This window comes from Anolis sagrei, chromosome 4, assembly GCF_037176765.1.
Source record: "Anolis sagrei isolate rAnoSag1 chromosome 4, rAnoSag1.mat, whole genome shotgun sequence".
Lineage (NCBI taxonomy): Eukaryota > Metazoa > Chordata > Lepidosauria > Squamata > Dactyloidae > Anolis > Anolis sagrei.
In genome coordinates this window covers 189,816,940-189,840,681 of record NC_090024.1, presented here as the reverse complement: position 1 = coordinate 189,840,681, position 23,742 = coordinate 189,816,940, and the positions used below count along the sequence as shown (strand labels likewise).

At 41.7% G+C, this 23,742-nt stretch overlaps 1 protein-coding gene across 1 annotated transcript in view; it reads right to left on the bottom strand.

Annotated features, from left to right (window-relative positions):
• The window catches only part of DEF6 (DEF6 guanine nucleotide exchange factor), a 70,273-nt gene extending 48,061 nt beyond the window's left edge, over positions 1 to 22,212 (bottom strand). The window contains exon 1 of the mRNA XM_060773089.2: positions 22,042 to 22,212. Coding sequence (XP_060629072.2) covers positions 22,042 to 22,137 — 96 coding nt within the window. The 5' untranslated portion in view covers positions 22,138 to 22,212. The remainder of the gene's footprint in view (positions 1 to 22,041) is intronic.
• Positions 22,213 to 23,742: the final 1,530 nt, after the last annotated feature.

Genomic DNA, 23,742 nt, shown 5'->3' with positions numbered 1-23,742 from the left:
TTAAACAACTAAGTAATAAAAGTAGATGTCTGTACTTACTTCTAAGTGTGCCAACACGCAAAACTGTAAGAGCATTTTGCACGGACCACATCTATAGTCTCTCATTCAGAACCTCTCCATTCAGGATCAACATTTAACATATTGTATCTTTGTTCTGAAAGGCTTATTGGATGTATTTCTGCTTATTTGTTTGATATTTCTTCATCAGATTTCTACAACCTGGTGTTTTTCATACTGTTTAGAACTCAGCTTCCATGAACACTGGTCAATCTGACCAATGACAAGGAAGGATAGTTGTAGTGTAAAATCTTGGATTGTTTGGGAGAGACAGCGTTATATGATCATCCCAGTTCACTACTACTTTGAGTTGGTTTCATGTTGATTCCTTCCCGTTCTCCTATCCATATGTTTGTGTTAGCTTAGCAAGGCCAGGTGTTTCCACAGGGGTGTGTCATTCCAAGTCTTGAGCTATAAGTTTACTGCAAAATACAGGGACACATACTTTCCCCTGTTTCTTCTGGCATTCCCAGTTCTAGGCAGGGAGCTGTGAACTGGGCTGTGACAACATCTCCTCTGTCTGAGATCACGTAATGCCTGGAGCAAACAGCATGCTTTGCTCCAATTCATAGCAGCAGCTGTGTTCGTCCAGAGTCTCCTGGGTTGGAGACTTGTAGATTCTTGGCCCAGCTTAATAATTAGGCACATCCAAATGCTCATTTCTCTTTTTCTGTTCTTCCATTCATGTGCCAGCACTGGCGCAAAATAAGAACATCCTCTGCAAATACTTGACTGGGCCCCTGACAGGGATCCAAGCAATGAAACACAATCCAACCTGTGTTTGCTGCAGATTTCACTGATGTTCACACTGCAGTGCATGTTAACCTGGGCAGGTAGCCAGCTTAATGCTTGAAGCATTTGCTAATTTACAGTAATTTAATTCTCACTGTTGTAACTTTAAGCATAATATAGACAACAATTACTGATCTTAACATGCCCTCTTTTTGAGCCAGACAATCTGTTTGAAATAAATCTCCGCTCACAAGCCAAATTGTAACCCAGCTTTCTCTGACCTTTCACTCTTCAGATGTGTTGGAATACAATTCCTGTTATCCCCCATTGTTAGGAAAATGCAAGCCAGTATACAGTAAAGGACAGGAAATTTTGAGTGTATATTAATTTAATGCATGTCTCAGAAATCTTCACTGTCATCACTAGAAAACAAGGGTAGGAACCAGAACTGTTGACAATATTGATCTTCATGCTCCAGGCAAAAAGCAGCACCTGAGAGACTGCGTTAGTGCCAACAGCTTGATAGATGTCTTGTGCCAGATGACCATTGATTAAGTTGTTTACTTATTAAAATATTTAAACCTCATCCTATATCAAAGATCACAGCAAAGCTTACAAAATGGATTAAAGCAAGTAACCTAATTTAAAAGAATAAAATAATTTAATAAACTGAAAAAATGTTAAACTTTAGTAACAATTTAAGAATAATATAGTAATAAAACTTTGTTTATATTCCACCCTATCTCCCCAAGGGTACTCAAGGTAGATTCCAAGCAAATAAAAAGGCAAACCATCAATGGCTCAGTACAGTACCAGATAAAATATAATAACCCAAAATTTTCCCACTTATAAAAGCAAGTTAGAACATGATACTAGAACATGATACTTACAGATTACCTAACAAAGAATGATCTCCACATAAGAAACCTAAACATAAAACATTCACAATTAAAAAACACCTACAGAAGTTCACTAAGGTGTGTTAATTGATTATGTTAGTTTAAAAATGAATGACAGGTAGAAATAGCAATAACTATCATCAGCATACTGATGGCTCCTTTAAAATTTTTTTTAAAAATTACAGACATAAGTAAGTAAAGGTAAAAGTTTTTCCCTGACATTAAGTCCAGTTGTGTCCAACTCTGGGGGTTGGTGCTCATCTCCATTTCTAAGCTGAAGAGCTGACATTCTCCATAGACACCTCCAAGGTCATGTGGTCAGCATGACTGAACGGAGTGCCGTTACCTTCCCGCCGGAGCGGCACCTATTGATCTACACACATTTGCATGTTTTCGAACTGCTAGGTTGGCAGAAGCTGAGGCTGACAGTAGAAGTTCACGCTGCTCCCCGGATTTGAACCTGTGACCTTTTGGTCAACAAGCTCAGCAGTTTGACCCACTGTGCCACCGGGGGCTCCTATAAACACAAGTAGAGCAATACAAACCTCAATTATGAAATTCCACTTACATTTTCACTCAGTATAAAGTATCTTATTTACTTAACCTTACTAATCCCAATTCCACACTTATCAACCACTTCTGTCCAGCAGTTTTACTCCCCCCCTTCCTCTCCCTCTTTGCTCCATACCCACTGGGAACAGCTGTATCTTCAATTCAAGTATTACTTGAATTGATCAATCATGAAGAGAGTGTAATTAATTTCTTTACATTTTCTTTTTTCCTTGTACTCTAGCTATCATGTCCAAATTCTTCTTACAACAGCCTGTTGTATATTTCATCCTCCTTTCAAAAATATAATCTGAGAGCATACAATCTGCTAAATTGCAATTTTTCCTGCTCTTTCCAGCTTGGGTCGCTTCTAGTATTTATTTGTTTATTTCCCATATTTATACCCTGCTTTTCTCAGGCTGTGGTGGACTCAAAGTGGCTTACAGATGGTCACTTCAGTGCCCCATTGCAATACAAAGTATATAAAATACAACACATTACACATCAACAAATAAGCATACAAATACATAAACTGTTAAAAGCTGTTAAAACCACATAGCTAAAACAGCTTTATGATATCTGCCCATTTGCTAGTACCCTCAATTTTCTGAATAAAAATAACAATGATTGTCATCAGCATACTATGATTCCTTACTCCAACCCCAGCTTATGACTTCCACCAGGAGCTTTATGTAGATATTGAACAGCATGTTGGACAAAGCCAACAAGCTACAAAGAACCTCCCAAAGCTACTCCATGGAACCAGACCTCTAGATAGGAATGGAACCATTGCAGAACAATGCCTCCTGCTCCCATCCCACAGAGTCACCACAGAAAAATATCATGATCAATTATATCAAAAGCTGCTAAGAGATCCAGGAAAATCAAAAGAGTAGTATTCTCCCTGTCCTTCCTCCAGAACAGATCACCAATTAGAACGAGTAAAGTCAATTCAGTGCCATATCATGGCCTGGAGTGAAAAGGGTTCATATAATACATTTCCTCCAAGAATGACTGAAGTTGCTTATCCACCCAACAATCAAACACCCTACCCAAAAGGGGTTATTTGCAATTAGGCAATAGCTGTCTTATGTCATTAGGTCCAGAAAGGTTCCCTCCAGGAGAGGGCATAACACTGTTTCCTTTAAAGTAGCAGGCACCTCCTATTGAGATAACAAGGCATTTCACACCCTTGGACTCAATCAATCAACCTCTGATAGATTTTGTCTACAAAGATGGGCAAGGGTCAAACTTACCTGTGGAAGGCCAAACTATTTCAAGTGCCTTGTCCACATCATCTGGTCTCAATAACTGAAATTGACCCTATGAACAGCGCACCTGACACCTCCTTGTGCTTTGTAACAAGTGTGATTCAACTTTTGAGAAAATGCAAGTGTCTTTTTCCTTGAAGTACCTTGAATATTTTTCACTGCAGTTGGCCATTGGGTTACATATCTCTCTGGGCCTATTCACATTTCCAGCACTTGAAATCACAGAACATAAAGTTGGAAGACCATGCAGTCCAACTCCCTGCCATACAGGAATACAAAATCAAAACAGCCCTGACTGATGTCCATGCAGCCTCTGCTTAAAACCCCCCACAGAAGGAGACTCCACCTCATTCTGAGGAGGCTACATATTCTACTGCTGAACAAGTCAGAAAGTTCTTTTTAATGTTTAGGTGGAATCTCTTCCCCTGAAATTTGAATCCATTGCTCCATGTCCTAATCTCCAGGGCAGCAGGATTCTATTGGGTGGGAAACTGAGTCCTAACAGTGTGATTTTGGGGCTCTCTTATTGCTGCATAAAAAGCAGATTGAAAATTCCCAATCACAACACCTCAAGACCTACGCTGTTGTGACTCAGGTTTAACTCATTGTGCCACCAGGGGCTCCTACTTGGAGATGAGTTCATTACTCTGACAGTGGAACTTGAAGGTGCCGACCACATGGCTTGAAAAAAAACCCGATGTTTTTGGACAACAGCCCAAAATCCCTCAGACCACGACTCCATGGTCAGAAGCTGGGAGTTATAGCTTTTAAAAGTAACTTTCTAAGCTTGGGTTGTGAGTTTCTCTGTGTCTTAATCTGGCCCTGAAATGGCTTCTGCAGGTGGTAGAGATGCATGATGCCATGTCCCTTATCTTCAATACAGTGGGCTTGTTTCTCTCAGTTGAATGTGGAATTATAATCAGCTTTTGTGTGGCACAGGATCGTGCTCTGAAGCAGGCGCCAGCATGAGTCAGGCGTGGAATGTTTAATGCAGGAAGAGAATGACAGCTTCTTTCCCCGTTGCTGGTTAGGATGCTTTTGAGACAAGTGCTGCGGTCTGGAACAAGTGTTCTGGCTTTAAGCAGGTGTTTGCCTTGAATTTTAAAAGGTAATGAGACTGTGCTTCTATAGAACAACCAGAAAGGAGAGGTCAAACTATAATGAAGAAGTAGTGGTTAGAGTGCAGGGGTCTCAGAACAGCTTCCTGATACTCTATACCATGGGACCTCAACCTGTGGGTCCCCAGGTGTTTTTGCCTACAACTCACAGAAATCCCAGCCAATTTACCAGTTGTTAGGATTTCTGGGAGTTGAAGGCCAAAACATCTGGAGACCCACAGGTTGATTACTACTGCTTTATACTCTTGTGAAGTTACTTCAGTGTAAAAAGGATTCCTGCATCCTAGAAATAAGAGCAAAGACCAAAGCCCTGCATTTAGTGTGGGAAACAGAAAACCAGATGTGCTGCAGGTCTGCCTGATTAAGATATTACATCTCTTTTTCTCAGATTAGGAAATCCATGTCTGTTTGTTTTCTGGACCTAGGGCATCAAAGCATCTCTCATCTCTTCCATAGGCTCCATGTGTGGTCTTGGGCAACTCATTCTCCTCATCTCAGTTTCCCATTAGCAAAATGGAGAAAACAGCGATAAGAGTTATCACTTACAATATTTTTGTGAAAAAGAAGAGTGGGAAGAACCTATGTTTTCATACAGATAGAATAATTACACTATATATATGTGGGAATTAACTTCTTGAGTTAATTGAGTTAATATTAGTTGCAAACTAGTGTTGCATTCAGGGAGTTGTAGTCCATCAGAAGTCTTTTTTCCAGTCCTGCTACAAGAGAAAGCCCAAATCATTATGGAGGTGTTGCAGAAGGAGGGAAGGGCATAGTTCTTGCAACTGGTGATCTTCTTTTCTACAGTAAAAACATATGCATTTCCTTCTAATGTTTTGTACAGGACGTATTTTCTAATACAGCAACCATCACTACTGCCCTCCTCTAAACCCATTCCAATGTGTTCCTACCCTTCTAAAATGTGGGGGCCAAACCTTGACAATAGGCTGCAGATGTGGTCTCACCTACTGCAGTAAATGATTGAATTATTGATATTTTCTTTCTACTTCTAGTCCCTGCAACTAAAGAGCCATCAGCTCCACAGAGATTACTATTTTTTCCTCTGTATTTCTTGGAATCTTGCTTTCTTGAAATACCAAGCCACTTATTTTATTTTGTTTTCACTTGAAGATCATCAATTTGGGGGGGGGGGGGGTTCAGGTGACTGAGTCACGTAGTTCGAGCCCGTGGGTTCTTTGTCTGTCACAGTTCTCCCCGCATTTCCAGCAAATGCAGAAACCACATTTTCTCAGAGAGCGAACTGGTGTCAGAAATGGCTATGACGGCTCTTCCTAAAGGAAAATCCAAATGTGGCAAGCACCCTAACAAACTGCCCAGAGCTTACTGACAACTTAGTAGGCAATCCTGCTTCTCCCCCATGTTTTGCAGGACATTACACAGACATCATCTCAAGTCATTTGCAAGATGTGAAAAGGCCCCCCTGGCTGCCAGGATACGACAAAATGTTGTGGTAGTAAACGCCATTGAAATAGTCAATTTACTTCTGTGCAAATGTGTCAGATGTGGTAGCTAGCTTCTAATATCCTGTCTTTAAGGTGAAAAACATGAATGTATAATTAATTTTTTCTATAACTAATCACCTGGATTTGTTTCCTTTTCCTTGTGCTTTGCTAGATCCAGTTCCCATTTGTATTTTCAGTTCTCTTTTCAAACCTGTTCGCCGGCATCCAAAAGCTTATTTCAATACTTTTTGTGCTTTCGAGGTAATTCAATTCCTACTTCAAATTACAAATGTTCTTGCACTTTATCTAAAAAGCATACTGTTGATGCTCCAATTATGGACTTGAGCACTAAACAGCATAGTAATGGTTATCTTTGTTGTGTTCTCCTAGTAGTTATAGCAAATCACACATCTATTATTATAATGTAAATAGAGGATTTTTCATCTACTAAAAGCTTTTTGTCTAAAGGATTATTGCCTCACAGGTAAAATCATAATCAATTGAAAACTACAAGTGATTGTGGCCAAAGCCAAAAATAGCCAGGGTTTTCAGGGCTGCTTCACCCTTTTCTCTTTTTCTATGCCCCATCACATGTAATTAGGCTGAGCCTGGCATAAGATCCATAGGCTGCCAGCTCCCCAATGAGTGCAGCCATTTATGCATTGCCAAGAAATAAGAAAACACATAATCCCCCACCCCTAAAGAGGATAAACAAAAGAAAGTCTACAGACTTGCACAAAGTTTGCATTTCCTCACATATACGTAAATTGCAAATACAATTATTTTAACTTCAAGCAAAGATTGGGGGGGGGGGGAGAGATTGTAAATATTGATTGTAAATATTGCTAAATTTCCTTTCTAGATGGCCACTGTTGATGGCAACACCAAGGTTCCTGCTTTCCCCCCCCCCCCCCCTATAATTTATGAGCCTTGAGCTAGATTTTAAGTAGATGGGGGAGGCAAAGTGTAGCCAAAATTTCCCAAAATGAGTGGTTTCTCTTCCCTTAATAATCCAACCCTCCCCAAGCCCAAACCTTTCAAAACACAGGGACAAGATTTGAAACTGCCCAAAAATCAATCAAAGTGGCAGCTGGACATAATCACAGAATTATAGTGTTGGAAGAGATCACAAGGTCCATCCAGACCAACTCCCTTTCATGCAGGAACACACAATCAAAACATCCCTGACAGATGGCCATCTAGCCTCTGCTTAAAAACATCCAGAGAAGGAAACTCATGCTCTGAGGTCACATATTCCATTGCCCAACAGCTCTTGCCATTAGGAAGAGGAATAGAATGGAATGGAATAGGAATGGAATCCCTTTTCCTGCAATTTGAACCCATTGCTCTGTGTCCAAAGCAGAAGAAAGCAAGCTTGCCTCCTCCTCAATATGACAACCTTTCAAATATTTAAACATGGCTATCATGCCCTCTCCAGGGTTCTTTTCTCCATGGTAAACATCCCCAACTCCCTCAGCCACTCCTCATAAGGCATGGTCTCCAGACCTTTGATCATTTTAGTCGCCCTCCTCTGGACACATTCTAGCTTGTGAATATCCCTCTTGAATTGTGGTGCCCAGAACTGGACACAATGTTAGTCCAGGTTAGATCTGACCAAAGCAGAATAGAATGCGATTAAGGATGTTATCCCACACATTCGGGGCTCTGTTTCCATCACTTCAGAAATGGAATCCCATGGGAGGCCATCACATGACGTAATGGCACTTCTGGTGGGACTCTATTTCCCCAGTGCATGGAAACAGAGCCTCAAATGCATCGTCAGTCTTGAGTCCGGAAACACCGCACTCCAAACTGAGGAAAACAGGAAAGACAGGGAAAGGACATGGGATGACTGGCCATCTCAGAAGACAGACCTCTGAGGTAAGAATGAAGTAAGATGGTTCCTTTTGCTTTATCCAGCTTCCCCCCCCCCCCCCCCCCCGGGGTCATGGGATGAGGTTCTAGCATTTCCTTCAAACACAGCACTATACTCCTGTTGATGCAGCCTATAATCACTTTGTCTTTTTTTTAGCTCCAGCATCACATTGTTGACTTATATTCTGTTTGGAATCTACTAAGACTCCTATATCCCTTTCACATGTACTGTTTTGAAGCCAGGTGTCACCCATTCTATATTTGTGCATTCATTTTTATTGCCTGGGTGTAGTACCATACCTTTCTCCTTGTGGAAATTCATTTTGTTAGTTTTGGACCAGCTGTCTAATCTGCTAAGGTCATTTTGAATTCTGATCCTGTCCTCTGGAGTATTAGCCATCTCTCCCAATTTAGTGTCAGTTGCAAAATATGAAAAACATGCTTTCTATTCCACCATCCAAGTCATTGATAAAAACACAATATACATCACTTTTGATGTATTAAAATCATCCCATGCACAGTTGCATGGTCCTGAAATAGTTAGTCCTTCAAAAAGAGAGATGTACTGTACAAAGTAGGACACCTTAACATCTCCAAAGGTGTCTCTTTATCAAGTGGCCCAAAATTTTATTTTTATTCATTAGAATACAAGTTAAGTATCCCTATTCGAAATGTTTGGGATTGGATGTGCTTTATATTTTGGATCCCTCCCCCCAGGTTTTGGAATATTGGCATAAACATAATGAGATACCTCAGAGATGGGATGCAAGCCTAAACATGAAATTCATCTATGTTTAACTTGCATCTTCTAGATCTAGGCTAAAAGTAATTTTTAATACTGTGCATGATACAAAGTAAATTTTAATACTGTGCATGATACAAAGTTTGCATACACGGAACATAAGAAAGCAAAGGTGTTTCAGACATCCATGTGGATAACTTTGGATTTTGGAGTGTTTTGGATTTCTGGATAAGGAATGCTCAACTTGTACTTATATCCTGCTCTTGGGGTAGCATGCAATAAAAAGAATGTGAACATCTTAAAATTGAAAGCAGTGAAAATAAATTACACATTCTGAAACATATTGAGATATATAACCATTTTAAACCAATTAAAACTATGCAAATGTAGGAACTGGACCCCAAAAGCTTGAAGAAAAGGCAATTTTTATCTTAGTGACAGATAAATATTGACACCACTTAGGTACAGTAGAGTCTCACTTATCCAACACAATGTATAGACACAACCTGCCAGATCGTAGCTATGCCTTTATCCTCTGGTAAGACAAGAACACCACAGCACATGGATCCACTTCAGGGAGGAGACCATCTGTGTTGAGTTTTGGATCACAGAGAAGTTCCTGCTCCGAAGCTCAGCATGTTATTCCAATTTTCTCTCATTTTGAGGATGGGTGGAGTGGTTCCCTTTGGACACAAACATTTGGAATATTGCCTAACCACAATTCACAAGTTTCCTATATCCCCTAAATTCTCAGGCACACAGTGAGGAAGGGACCACAGAGGATGTAAGTAATGGTAGACTCATAAGACAAGCAGGAAATCAATTGGCCTCTTCTTCAGTTGAAGAATACTACTAAAAGAACTCTTCGAGAAGTAGGAAGATGGCTCCATCAATAACAATGCTACTTCTATGCTTCGGTTTCTATGTTGTAATTACATAGTAATTGTATTCAAAAAAAGAAAATAAGCACAAGGGCTTGTGATCTTACAGCAAAAAGGAACATGGCCTGAGGTTAAAGACTCTTAACTCGACAAGGTTAAGCAAAGCAGCTTCCTTTCTTCCAAAGTCTGCATCTCTGAGCAGATCATGTGATAACTGCCTCTGCTCAGAAGCCACAAAGCAAGTTTAGAAGGTGGTTTAATTGCTTGGGTGAAAATGAGTATGATTAGATTTCGATTCAATATAACAAGATGCAACAGACAGCCTTTCTCACAACATCAAATGTAAAAACTCAGCATGGCTGCTATTTTGAGGAGATGGAGAAAATACCAAAGCCCTCATTTCTGCCTTTTATTTAGTGATCCCCCCCCCCCCCATTTGGCCCAATTCTTCTTCCAAAGAGTTCAGGCTGACAACTATGGTTCCCCCTCCCATTTTGTCATCACAATGACCATGTGAGGTAAATTAGTCTAAAGGTAATAGTATATCTACACTGTGGAATGAATGCAGTTTGATACCACTTTAATTGTCACGGCTCAATTTCAATGCTGAAATTTGGAGTTCGGTAAGACATCTGCACTCTTACATAGAGAAGCAAAAGAGGATGTAAAACTACAACCTCCATGTTTCCATAGCATTGATTCATGGCACTTAAAGTGGCATGAAACTATATTAATTCTATAGCCTGAATGCATCCTAATACATCTTCCTTCCTAATAAAGATCACCCTGTTTTTTAAAAATATATAAACTGGTTTGCTCTGGCTCAGTGGTTCTCAACCTGTGGGTCCCTAAGTGCTTTGGCCTACAACACCCAGAAATCCCAGCCAGTTTACCAGCTGTTAGGATTTCTGGGAGTTGAAGGCCAAAAACATCTGGGGACTCACAGTTTGAGAACCACTGCTCTGGCTGATACTATAACCCAGTGGTTGTCAACCTGGAGTCCCCAGATGTTTTTGGCCTACAACTCCCAGAAATCCCAGCCAGTATACCAGCTGTTAGGATTTCTGGGAGTTGAAGGCCAAAAACATCTGGGGACCCCAGGTTGAGAACCACTGCAAAAGATTTCTAGAGCAACACATCCCTCTGTGAGCTTCTTCTTTTAAAAATGAGTCTGGAGAGAAGTTACAGAGGAAGTCATGTGTAACTATATAGATTTTGGCATGCATGATGCTTAACGTTCTTTTCCTCAAGAAAAACATTAGATTGAAAGAGGATAATGAAGACTATTATCCAGTGACCCACTGATGGAAAGTATGAACATGTTACTAGTACAATGACTGCCAGTGTTGCCAGAACAGCTAGTTGGCTTAACAGTTTCTCAGACTGCCTGCTGCCTAGAATGAGACTGTCATAAGCAGGAAAGATTGCTAAACGAGACTAAGAAATGTTGTTTCCTGAGGTAAAGAACAACATTGCTCTTCCCCTGCCTTCCATTCCACACACGGAAGCCAATTGCCCTAGCAGCACCGTGGTACTAAAACACTTTTGACAAGTCAACATCTCATTGTATCTGAGGGCAGAAATGCAGCTTGAGTAGGGCACAAGCAATGTTGTGTAGGCTAGCGCTAGGTCAGTGGAGGTCCACAGACTAGTGCCAGCCATTTGGTGACTTTCCAGGAAATAATACAGGCAGTGGCTACAAATAGATTCTGGCAACATGGAGGGGGGATTGCCAGCCCCCCACCCACACCAGACAACTTTGGAAGCACATATGTATGTTATACAACTCCATGCTGCAGCAGAATGACTAACAGGATCAAGATGGATATCTGCAGAAGGTATCTACTGGCTGAAGTAGGTACTCACTGAGTAGGGCTGGGAATAATCCTACACAATTATTTAACAAAAGTACTAAAAGCATGGTAACATGCTTTTATTGTGAGATTAGAAGGCCGTGAAATAAGGGTTTGAATCCCTGCTTAGTTACAGAAACCAACTAGGTGACCTTAGGTAAATCAGACTGTCTCTGCCTAAGGAGAAAGCAATGGCAAACATCCTCTGAATAAATCTAGCCAGACAACCCTATGATAAGGTTGCCAAAGGTCAAAGTGAACTTGGAGGCACATAACAATAAACTTCTCAAGGTAACAGGTGTTAAGCACATTTTACAAGAGAATCCCACCCCTTACGAGAATGAAAGAAATGGGGGAAATCACCCAAGATGATGATGCCAATGGTAACCCTGCCTGGAAATGAAGACAGTGTGTTCTCATCCTTTTCCTTTAGAACTAATGCTATCCTTCCAGATTTGTGGGTTAAGTATTCATGGATCTGACACTATGCGATAAAATTAGGAAAAAAATATGCTCCTGGTTTGAAAGTGTTATTTCTGTTTGATTGTGTAGTGCTTATTTTGAACGTAGTTGTTATACTCCAGAAACTTCATTTTTGTGGCTGCCACAAACTGTGGAATTGCTTGAGACTCAGTGAGATATTCATTGAAAAACCATGGCAAAAAGTGCTACAGGATGTTTCGCAAAAATAAAGTTTTTTTGCGCTTTAACAAACTTTTTCCATGTTTTTATGATAGAACTAATTAGGAAATGACATTTATAACCCAAGAACAACAATTGTTTTACCTATTGTTATTCATGAATTGCTATTCTTGCTGCAGCCTCAGCTGCTGCCCTATAAGCAACAGGGGAAAGTGTTATCTTTAAACATTTTAGGCTCCTCGCTGTGACTCTATCTTCAACTTGAAAACTAACCATGGAATTATGCTGGAAGACTTTAAAATGCTCAGAGAAGTGCTTTCTCAGGTTAAAAAAATAGCAGGCCTATATTCGCGTTTTTCCCATTTTCATGGGGGTCCTACACTTCTAATCCTCATAGATATGGAGACCCAATTGTTTGTATTTTCCAAATGTTCAAATTTAGATAACTATACTTGTATCCACAGCAAATATTTCCTTAAATGTGGTGTTTGCAGAACTTTAGTTAACAGAAGGAGGTACAAACTATCTAAGAACAAGTGCTGAGCTAAGGCTTTGCATGTTTGACCAGACAGATAGAACTCTTCAAAGTAATATATTTTAGTTTTATCAGCTGGGTTAAAACTGAAACGTTAAGTTCACAAGTTATCCTCCTGCTTCCCTTAAAGAGCACACAGGTTTAAAACTTGAGAGAAAATACAAACCTTGTTACAACAAGCAAAGCAGAAGAAGAGCAAGCAGCAGCAATGTGTTCCACACCTGCAAAAATCCCCTTCAGTACAGAGCACAGGAAGCCACAAATGCCATTGCGCTCACTGTTTTTTTAACTGTAATGTCAGTTTTAGAGGCTTGAAATTGAGCATTGCTAAAGGCTTTGACTGTATTAGTGACAGGAGGAGCAAGGCTCCAGAAGAAGCAGGCTGGGTGAAGCTTAAGCATGCCATATTCTTAATACGAAAGAATGTGCTGCTGAAGCCCTGCTCACAAACACCTTTCACACCAGATAAATACAGTGCTATGATTCCACTTTAACTGCTACAGCAACATCCTCCGTATCCCAGAATTTGTAGTTTAGTGAAGCACTAAAGACCTGTGGTTAAAAAAATTAAATGCGTTTCTCTTCCATAGAACATTGCCTTGCTAGTTAAAGTAGAATCATAGGACTATAGTTGTTTACTGTGAAAAGGTCCATGTGTTGGAAAGGGCATTCTGCACAGATACATTTAGGGCCACTCTTATTCTTGCACTGAAGCGGGCTAATATCTGAAATTAAGACTGTGTTCTCAGCTGATATGCAAAGGCAGGAATGCAACTTTATTGAGATTGGACTGAAAAAGCATGTGCTTTGCATGCAGGAGAACGAAGAGATCTATCATTTGTATTTCCAACTGAAACATAATTTTGTAGGAGGTTAAACAGTGCTGTCTGAGCTCTTGGAAATTTATTTATTCCAATACAGATTGAGTATCCCTTATCCAAAATAATTGAGACCAAAGTGCTTGGGATTTTTTCAGATTTTTTTGAAAGATTTGCTTAGACATAAGGTGATATCTTGGAGAGGGTACCCAAGTGTAAACATAAAAGACATTTAGGTTTCTTACATATATAGTCTGGAAGTAATGTTACCCAATATTTTAATAACTTTAAGCATGGAATTACAACACTGTGAATATTACTGTGTTTTGATACTGACTTCATTAGTGTGCGCCCCTGGTGGCGCAGCGGGTTAAACCGCTGAGTTGCTGAACTTGCTGACCGAAAGGCCGGTGGTTCAAATCCAGGGAGCAGGGCAACCTCTCGCAGTTTGCCCCAGCTTCTGCCAACCTAGCAGTTCGAAAACATGCAAATACAATAAGTAGATCAATAGGCACCGCTTCTGTGGGAAAGTAACAGTGCTCTATGCAGTCATGCTGGCCACATGACCTAGGAGGCATCTATGGACAACACTGGCTCTTTGGCTTAGAAATAGAGATGAACAACACCCCTCAGAGTCAGACACAACTAGAATTAATGTCAAGGGGAACGCTTTACTTTTACCTATGCATGAAACAAAGTGTGTGTGCATTGAGTCATCAGAAAGCAAAAATGCTACTACCTCAGCCATGTGGACAAATTAGGATTTTGGAACATTCTGGACTTCCAGATAGGGGATGTTGAACCTGTACTTATATCCTACTCAATATCTAAGAATCTCAAGAGAGTATGTAATAAAAACCATTTGGACATCTTAAAATTTAAAGCACTGAAAATAAATTACACATCCTAAAATGTTGGATTTCTGGATAAGTGATATTTAACTTGAATTCCGATACATGGAAAAAGTCTGACCTAATGGAAAACAGAGTCTTGCTTTATCAAACAAAGTAGAGGAAGCCACTTCATGTAATTTAATTGAAGGGTAGCAGATGTGCAGTCCTCCAGATACTGTTGAACTGTAATGTTCAGCAGCCTTAGCCACAACAGCCAATAGTGAAGAATGTTGCAGTTCAACAACATTTCAAGGGTGACATAATTTTCACTCTGATCTAAAAAAGAAAAAAAATGGGAGAACAATCTAGACATAACTTTAAGATTGATTTGTTCTAGCATGAACTTTCTTGGACTCCAGTCCACTTTTTCAATCACACTGATGAAGCCAATATCAAAACATTAGCAGTTTCATAATTGTGGTGCTGGGATCAGAGCGTGAGGGAGTGGACTGGCATTCATGAAAGCTCATTCTACAATGAATCAGGTGCTGATAGATCCTTCCTCCATTTTCATCTCTTATATGTGGTTGCTGTTGCCAGTTTTTGGTCTAAAATTATTTAGCCACTTGTGCTCCTTCTATTATATCAGTTTTATACTTTTGACACAAAATAAAATAAATAAATCTCTTACATTCCAAAACCATCAAATTACAAAACCTTTTACCTACAGGCAGTAACTTCAAAACCACGAGGTTCTGCAGATGTTCTATCCTAAGATAATACATTTCTAGAGAAGTGTGTGATGTGAATAACTAAACAGGAAGACAAAATTGACTGCAGATGCTAGAACCACCAATACCTGCATGTGTGACAACTATGCTAACACATCATGAAGGCCCTACGGATGTGATCTAACTTATCAAATTACCATATTTTTCTTCGTAGCAGGATCTCTGTGCTTTTTAACAACCTCATGGCAGGTTGACTAGATGATGCTGTCTTTAATATTACACCCCAATATTGGAAAAGTGATCACATATTAATTGTTTGCCTATGACACAGAAAAAGTAAAAGGACTTGGGGAAAGGCAGAGTGCTAATTTTGGTAAAAGAAGTATTTTTTTTCTTGATGATAATCAGATTTTTTCCTTCTACTGTTGGAATCACTTTTGTAATAGTTAAAGGAATTAATATAACCAGTGGAAACATCAGTGGGCAGGATTTTTTCCTCAGAAGGGAACAGAGTACACATGAACCGAAGTAGCACTAAAGAGAGCTCGATAATAATAATAACAACAACAATACTTTATTTCTAGACTGCCCTCTCTCCCAAAAGGGACTCAGGGCAGTTTACGCACAGAGACACACAAACATTTCTACCATTTCTTGTAGATCTGTTAACTGATGAGGCTTAGATATCATTAATCTAGCAGGATGTTTAGACCTGGGGTTCTTTCACACTACATAATTATAGTGCGTTGATTCCACCCTAACTGTTACATCCAATGAAACCCTGGGATTTATAGTATTTTGCAGCATTTAAACTCTATGGCTGAGAATTCTAAATACCCTTCCTACATTGCAAACTAGGATTCCATAGGATGGAACCATGGAAGTTAAAGTAACATGATAGCATTGAAATTATGTAGTATGCAAGTGCTTTAGTACTCTAAGAAATCTTGAAATCCATGGGAAAGACTGATAAGAAATAAATATTATTATTTTTCGTGGTCTTTAGTCCTCTTGTTTATCACAACAGGAGTACACTGAAGGTATTTATTTACATGTTGATTCAGTATTCAACAACTGATTAAATGTGTCCAATATAATTGGAAGTAACTAGTAGAACTCAGGCTATGATGTCTTGCATGTTTGCATCCACAGCTGACCTCTCCAATCATTTTACTGGATGCTTGCCAACCTTCTAGGCCTTACTTGATTGAATGGTTGCTAAAGTAAAATTCATAATTCAGAAAGCTCATTGCACCTCTGAAGAGTTGGAAGAGACCACAAGGGCCATCCAAGAACATACAATCCTTAAGCTCACAGACAGTTATTTATTTATTTATTTGCCTTACTTATCTACCGCTGTTCTCAGCCCGAAGGCGACTCACAGCGGTTCACAACAAATACGAACAGCAAAAATTTAGTGCTACAGTATAAAAACAGTTAGCAACCTAACACATTACACAATTAATAAACAGTTACTACAATACCCATTCACTGTCGTCTCGTCATAAAAACATGTTCCAGATTTGTCATTCAATGTTCCATTCCAGTGTTCATTAACCAATCATTGCACTAATTATTCGAATGCCTGCTCAAACAGCCAGATCTTCACTTTTTTGCGGAATACCATTAGAGATGGTGCTAGTCTAATGTCCGTAGGAAGGGCGTTCCGCAGCCGAGGAGCCACCACCGAGAAGGCCCTATCTCTCGTCCCCGCCAGCCGTGCTTGAGAAGCAGGCGGGATCGAGAGCAGGGCCTCCCCGGAAGATCTCAAAGTCCTGGTGGGTTCATAGGCAGAGATGCGGTCGGATAGATAGCTTGGGCCGGAACCGTTTAGGGCTTTAAAGGCCAATGCCAGCACTTTGAATTGAGCCCGGTAGCAGATCGGTAGCCAGTGGAGTTGGCGCAACAGGGGGGTTGTATGCTCCCTGCACTCCGCTCCTGTTAAAATCATGGCTGCCGAGCGTTGGACTAGTTGGAGCTTCCGAGCTGTCTTCAAAGGCAACCCCACGTAGAGAGCGTTGCAGTAGTCTAAACGGGATGTAACCAGAGCATGGACTACCGTGGCCAAGTCAGACTTCCCAAGGTACGGGCGCAGCTGGCACACAAGCTTTAGCTGTGCAAATGCTCCCCTGGTCACCGCCGAAACCTGGCTCAGCGATGAGTCCAGGGTCACACCCAAGCTGCGAACCTGCGTCTTCAGGGGGAGTGCGACCCCATCCAACATAGGCTGTAACCCTATGTCCTGTTCGGCCTTGCGACTGACCAGGAGTACCCCTGTCTTGTCTGGATTCAATTTCAATTTGTTCGCCCTCATCCAGACCGTCACAGCGGCCAAGCACCGGTTCAGGACCTGGACAGCCTCCTTAGTAACTGGATCTCTGTAAGTAAGTGCAGCGATTTCAGTATGACAATACTGTACCATGCTGCTTCTTAAACAGTGGGTCCCAACCCCAAATGAGACTTCCTAAACTTAATGTTGGGGTCACAAAAAATTTAGCAACTGAAAAAGGTTCTGGAATGCCTGAGTCGCCTGAGGGCTGAGAAAAGGGGTATATAAATAAAGTAAATAAATAAATAAATAAATGCCACCTAGATATTTACATGAACTTGTTAATAAAATCATGCAGTGAACTCTGCAGAAAATGCTTCAGCTGTACTTCATAAAAAGGAAAATCAGCCAATTTAGCAAACCTTGCAAATTCTGAGTTATCAATAAATGTTTTATTTTTATACCTATTTTATATACCTATATACCCAGGATCATACAAAAAAAATGAAAGAAGGGGATCACAAAAAGATTTCTCAGGCAGAAGGGAGTCACGAGTAGAAAAAGTTTTAGAAGCCCTGACATACTATATAAACCACGTGTCAAACTCAAGGCTCGTGAGACAAATCTGGCCCATCGTGTCATTTTATGTGACCCTCCAGATGCTGGACTACAACTTCTGTATTCCTCATCTTTAGATATCATGATCAGAAATTATGAGAGCTGTGACACAATAACATCTAGAAGGCACTTGGCTCTATTTAGTCAGGAGAGTAGAGTTTGAATTTAGGTATAAGACTTAAGATAAAGCCTACAATGACTGGCCAATGCAAGGGCAATTATTCCCCCAACAGCATCCATGATCCAGGATGGTTTCCCATCCTTACAATGGTAAAAAACAGAGCCTGATTAATTCCAGGAACTATCCTTGTTAGAATTAAGCTGATTTTATTTCTGGCCATTTTCAGGATGGGAGACTACCTGGGAATTCCTTGCATAGGCCACTTTGAATTGTATGTGGAGGAAAAGTAAATGTGTACAGAGCTTGGGGTTAAGGCCATGCAGGTTGGAGATCGTGCAGCAAACCTCTCCCAAAATTACATTTACAGGTTGTGAAATATACCTGTTTTAAAAAGGGATTAATTTGACAAGGAGTTTTTCTTTGTTTGTTTTGCAATTTGAACTTGAATCTATCCACAAGGAGGCCTGCAAAGCTGTCGTGATATTGCCTTCTCCCCCAACATCTCAACTGTTTCCCCTGCTATAATACAATTTGAGGCTGAGAAACGGAAGTTGCTAACACAAGCATATCAAAACCTTTGGTCTCTTTGCAGTCAGCAAGATTCCATGAAGAAACAATGATGTAATGACCGTGATGTCTCAATGGCTGTTTGTTTTGCTCTTTACCCTTCACGCGCTGCCCTGCCTCTGCAAGTATAAGTAGTGTGTATACACAAATCATTTGGCTCTCCTCTGGACTCCCTTCCTCAGCTGCCTGTTTTAAATCCACTTTTCTCAGAAGCCAAAATTAACAAGCATTCCCACACCTACACCAAAGTGTGGCCTGGAGCAGCTGGAAGTATATTCAATAATGCTAGGTTTGGACTCATTCTAGGGCAGTGTTTCTCAACCTGGGCGTCGGGACCCCTGGGGGATCACGAAGAGGTGTCAGAGGGGTTGCCAAAGACCATCAGAAAATACAGTATTTTCTGTTGGTAATGGGGGGTTCTGTGTGCCAAATTTGGTCCAATTCCGTCATTGGTGGAATTCAGAATGCTCTTTGATTGTAGGTGAACTATAAATCCCAGCAACTATAACTCCCAAAAGTCAAGGTCAATTTTCCCCCAACCTCACCAATGGTCACATTTGGGCATATTGAGTATTTGTGCCAAGTTTCGTCCAGATCCATCATTGTTTGAGTCCGCAGTGCTCTCTGGAAGTAGGTGAACTACAACTCTCAAACTCAAGATCAATGCCAATGACCACCAAACCCTTCCAGTATTTTTTCTTGGTCATGGGAGTTCTGTGTGCCAAATTTGGTCCAGTTCCGTCATTGGTAGAGTTCAGAATGCTGTTTTATTGTAGGTGAACTATAAATTCCCAGCAACTACAACTCCCAGATAACAAAATCAATCCCCCCAACCCCCACCAGTATTCAAATTTGGATGTATCGGGTATTTGTGCCAAATTTGGTCCAGTGAATAAAAATAAATCCTGCATATCAGATATTTACATTACGATTCATAACAGTAGCAAAATGACAGTTATGAAGTAGCAACGAAAATAATTTTATGGTTGGAGGTCACCATAACATGAGGAACTGTATTAAGGGGTCGCGGTATTAGGAAGGTTGAGAAACACTGCTCTAGAGTGATATTACTCCAAACCTGGGACATTATAATTCAATTGGGGAGGAAAAGGAAATCTATCACAACTCTTAATACAGGACAAAAAGGAAAAATAACAGAAGTAATTAAACAGTATATTTATATCAGGAAAAGCACGCTTAATACACTGGGGTGTAAGAAGGTCCTTCCAAGAAGATCTTCCAAAACCCAAGAACTATGTCAATGTGGGAGTTCTCCGAAGAGTTGGCTGTGCCAAACAGCTGCCCAATTTCTGCATTCATTCCACACTGGAAATGAGCACAGGATATGGATGACGGCCCAGAGAAACCAAAGAGACATCTTGCATCCTCTGAGTCAATCTACACTAGGCATGGGCAAACTTGGGCCCTCTGGGTGTTTGGACTCCAAGTCTCAGCATTCCTAACAGCCGCTTAAGCGGCTGAGGGGGGAAAGGAAGGGGCCTGAGGCTGTTAGGAATGTTGGGACTTGGAGTCCAAAACACTCAGAGGGCCCAAGTTTGCCCATGCATGATCTACACTATCCAATTAATGCAGTTTGATGCCTCTTTAACTGCGATGGAATCCTGGGATTTGTACTTTGGTGAGGCCCCACCATACTTTGGATCTTGCAAAAATACAGCTCTAATGATTCCATAGCATTGACTCACAGGCCATTAAAGTGGTGCCAAACTGTATTAACTCATCAGTGTGGATGTATTTGTGGTGTCGAACTGTATTGATTCGTCAGTGTGGGTGCACTCTCCATGAGACACTGAAGGAAGACAGCCTCTGACATTATCTCTTGCGTGTATCAGCTTGTGTTGATTGATTTCCCCGAGGTGTCGCTCACTATTTACATCAGGCACGAACCAGTGTTTTCTGCCCTACTTTCCTAGCACACCCTGGCATCTTATCTCCCTCCCCAAGTTCTGCAATTAAGCACTAAACTCCCATTCATGCCACTACTTGTATTAGTATTTAGTATGAAAAAGCGGGAGCTGGGAAAGCTTTCTTTCCTCCTCCTTTCACAAAAGAAAACATGGAAAATAGTCACATTAAGGATCTCATCACACTGGAACATGTGGTTCTCCACCTGTGGGTCTCCAGATGTTTTGGCCTTCAACTCTAACAGCTGGTGGCAGGGCCGTAGCCAGAAAAAAACTTCGGGGAGGGTTGACAATTTCGGGGGGGGGGTTGAAAATTTTGGGGAGGGTTGAAAATTTGGGGGGGGGGGGTTGAAACTTGCCTCCTAGCTCACGCTGAAGCAAAGAGCACAGCAGGGGAAAGAGCAGCCTTCAATAGCCTGCAACTCCACCCCTGTCAACCACCTCCACCAAGTCTGGCCTCCTTAATGAGAGCATTCAACACACACACACCCAACTTGGTTGCTTCACTACATCGGCTATTGCTGCAAGTAATGACAGTGTGAATAAATTGTCAATATTTGTTTGAGATAGTGCTTACAGTTCTGGAGGGACTCTTAATTTTTTGCATCTCATAGACTTAGCATGGAGATTTGGTTAACCAGTTAAAATTCATGAGTAAACTAGGTTTTTTAAAAAAATCTGAAACATTTCGGGTGGGGTTTGAACCCCTAAAACCACCCCCTCGCTACAGGCCTGGCTGGTGGTGCCGTGGGTTAAATTGCTGAGCTTGTTGACCGAAAGGTAGTAGGTTTGAATCCGGGGAGCGGTGTGAGCTTCCACTGTCAGCCTCAGCTTCTGCCAACCTGGCAGTTAAAAAACATGCAAATGTGAGTAGATCAATAGGTACTGCTCCAGCAGGAAGGTAACAGCGCTCCATGCAGTCATGCCAACCGCATGACCTTGGAGATGTCTATGGACAACGCCAGCTCTTCAGCTTAGAAATGGAGATGAGCACCACACCCCAGAGTCAGACAGGACTGGAGTTAATGTCAGGGGAAAACCTTTACCTTTAGGCTAAAAACACCTGGGAACCCACAGGTTGAGAACCACTGCACTAGAGAATGAATCCACTTTAAATCCGGTTTCTGCCTCCTGCAGAATTCTGGGGTTTGTAACTTACCGTGGCTGTTAAAGGCCCCTCCCTAAACTGCAAACCCCAGAATTCTGCAGGAGGCAGAAACCGGATTTAAAGTGGATTCATTCTGTAGTGTGATGAGGTCCTAATAAGACACTGCTCACTTTCAAAGGCTGGGGATGTGGAAAGGATCAGGGAGAGGTTGAGAAGCAGTTGAGCATCTCTTGTCTGGAATGAATGCAGTTTGGCACCACTTTTAACTGCCATGGCTGAATGCTATTCAACCCTAGAGTTTTTCAGCTTGATCTCTTTGGCAGAGAAGGCTAAAGACCTTGCAAAACTACACCTCCAATGATTCCAGAGCATTGAGTTGAAAGTAGGGGTCCAACTGCATCCCAGCTGCAGGTGTGTCCCCTCTCCAAACTTACTTTGAGCTGCGACTTTGAGACTTTGCCGCTCTTCTCGGTGTCCAAGGCGGTGAAGGCGTACCAGATGGACTTCAGGAGCTCGGCTCGCAGCTCCATGATGCCGGGAAAGAGAGAGAAACAGTCGCTGACAACCCCGTCACCGCCGCTCAAGCTCCGCAGCCAGGCGCCTCCTCCTCCGCCCTTCCCTCCTTCGCTCGCAGGAAGCGCGCCGCAGCCCTCCGCGGGAAACCGCTTGTGCCACAGCGCCATCTGCTGGTCGCAAACGCAACAGCACCTTCCCCTGCTGACCTAGCAATGCTTCTGGGTACATCTATACCAAGCAGGGGCAAACTTGGGCCTTCCAGGTGTTTTGGACTTCAACTCCCAGCATTCCTTCCATTTCTCCTTAGCTACGTAAGCTTGGCTAGTCCACGTAAGTCCAAAACACCTGGAGGGCCCAAGTTTGCCTCTGCCATCAACTCCACATTGTCCGGATGCCCAACCACTGTCTCCCAAAGCAGTTGCTCAACTCCGAACTCAAGAACGGAAAATAGAATGTTGGAGGGCAGGAAAAGAGATTTAAAGACAGGCTCAAAGCCAACCTTAACTCTGGCATAGATACTGAGAACTGGGAAGCCCTGGCCCTTGAGGTCAGCTGTGACCAGTAATGCTGTAGAATTTGAAGAGGCACGAATAGAGGGCGAAAGAGAGAAACATGCCAAGAGGAAGGCGCATCAAGCCAACCCCAACCAGGACCGCCTTACACCTGGAAACTAATGCCCTCACTGTGGGAGAAGATGCAGATCAAGAATAAGGCTCCACAGTCACCTACGGACCCACCACACACTGCACACAGACCCTGGAGCAGTGGTTCTCAACCTGTGGGTTCCCAGATGTTTTGGCCTTCAACTCCCATAAATCCTAACAGCTGGTAAACTGGCTGGGATTCTGGGAGTTGTAGGCCAAACACCTGGGGACCCACAGGTTGAGAACCACTGCCCTGAAGGATCATCCTACTCGCACAATGAGGGATCACCTAAGAAATTAAGTAAGCCCATGCCTCATCTACACTACTTATCTACACTGCCCAAAGGATATGGATGACGGCCCAGAGAAACCAAAGAAACATCTTGCATCCTCTGAGTCCATCTACACCAGGCATGGGCCAACTTGGGCCCTCCAGGTGTTTTGGACTTCAACTCCCACACTTGCCTGCCAGCAATAAGTTCTTTACACTAGTAAAAGCTTTCTGCTTTATACACCAGTGGAATCAATAAATAATAACAGAAACAGAAATGAGGAAATCATGAAAATGAACAAAATCTGGCATTTACAGTGTAGATGCTACCAGTATTAAAAAAAAAACTCTCAAAGCAGGACAGTAAATAAAGCAGGGGAAATCAAGACAATAATCAATCACGGCCAGCGAACACCTCCCAACAAAGGATTCCCTCAGGCAGGAAGCAGCCAGGCTTTGAAGCTGCAAGGCCATTAAATGCTAATCAAGATGGCCATTTGCAACACTCACATTTATCTCAAGCAGACAAGATTTCTATCTTCCACCCTGGATATTCCACAAATAGATAAACCTCACTTGCCTAATTTCCAACAGACCTCACAACCTCTGAGGATGCCTGCCATAGACGTGGGCAAAATGTCAGGAGAGAATGCTTCTGGAACATGGCAGTACAGCCCAGAAAACTCACAGCAACCCAATAACAG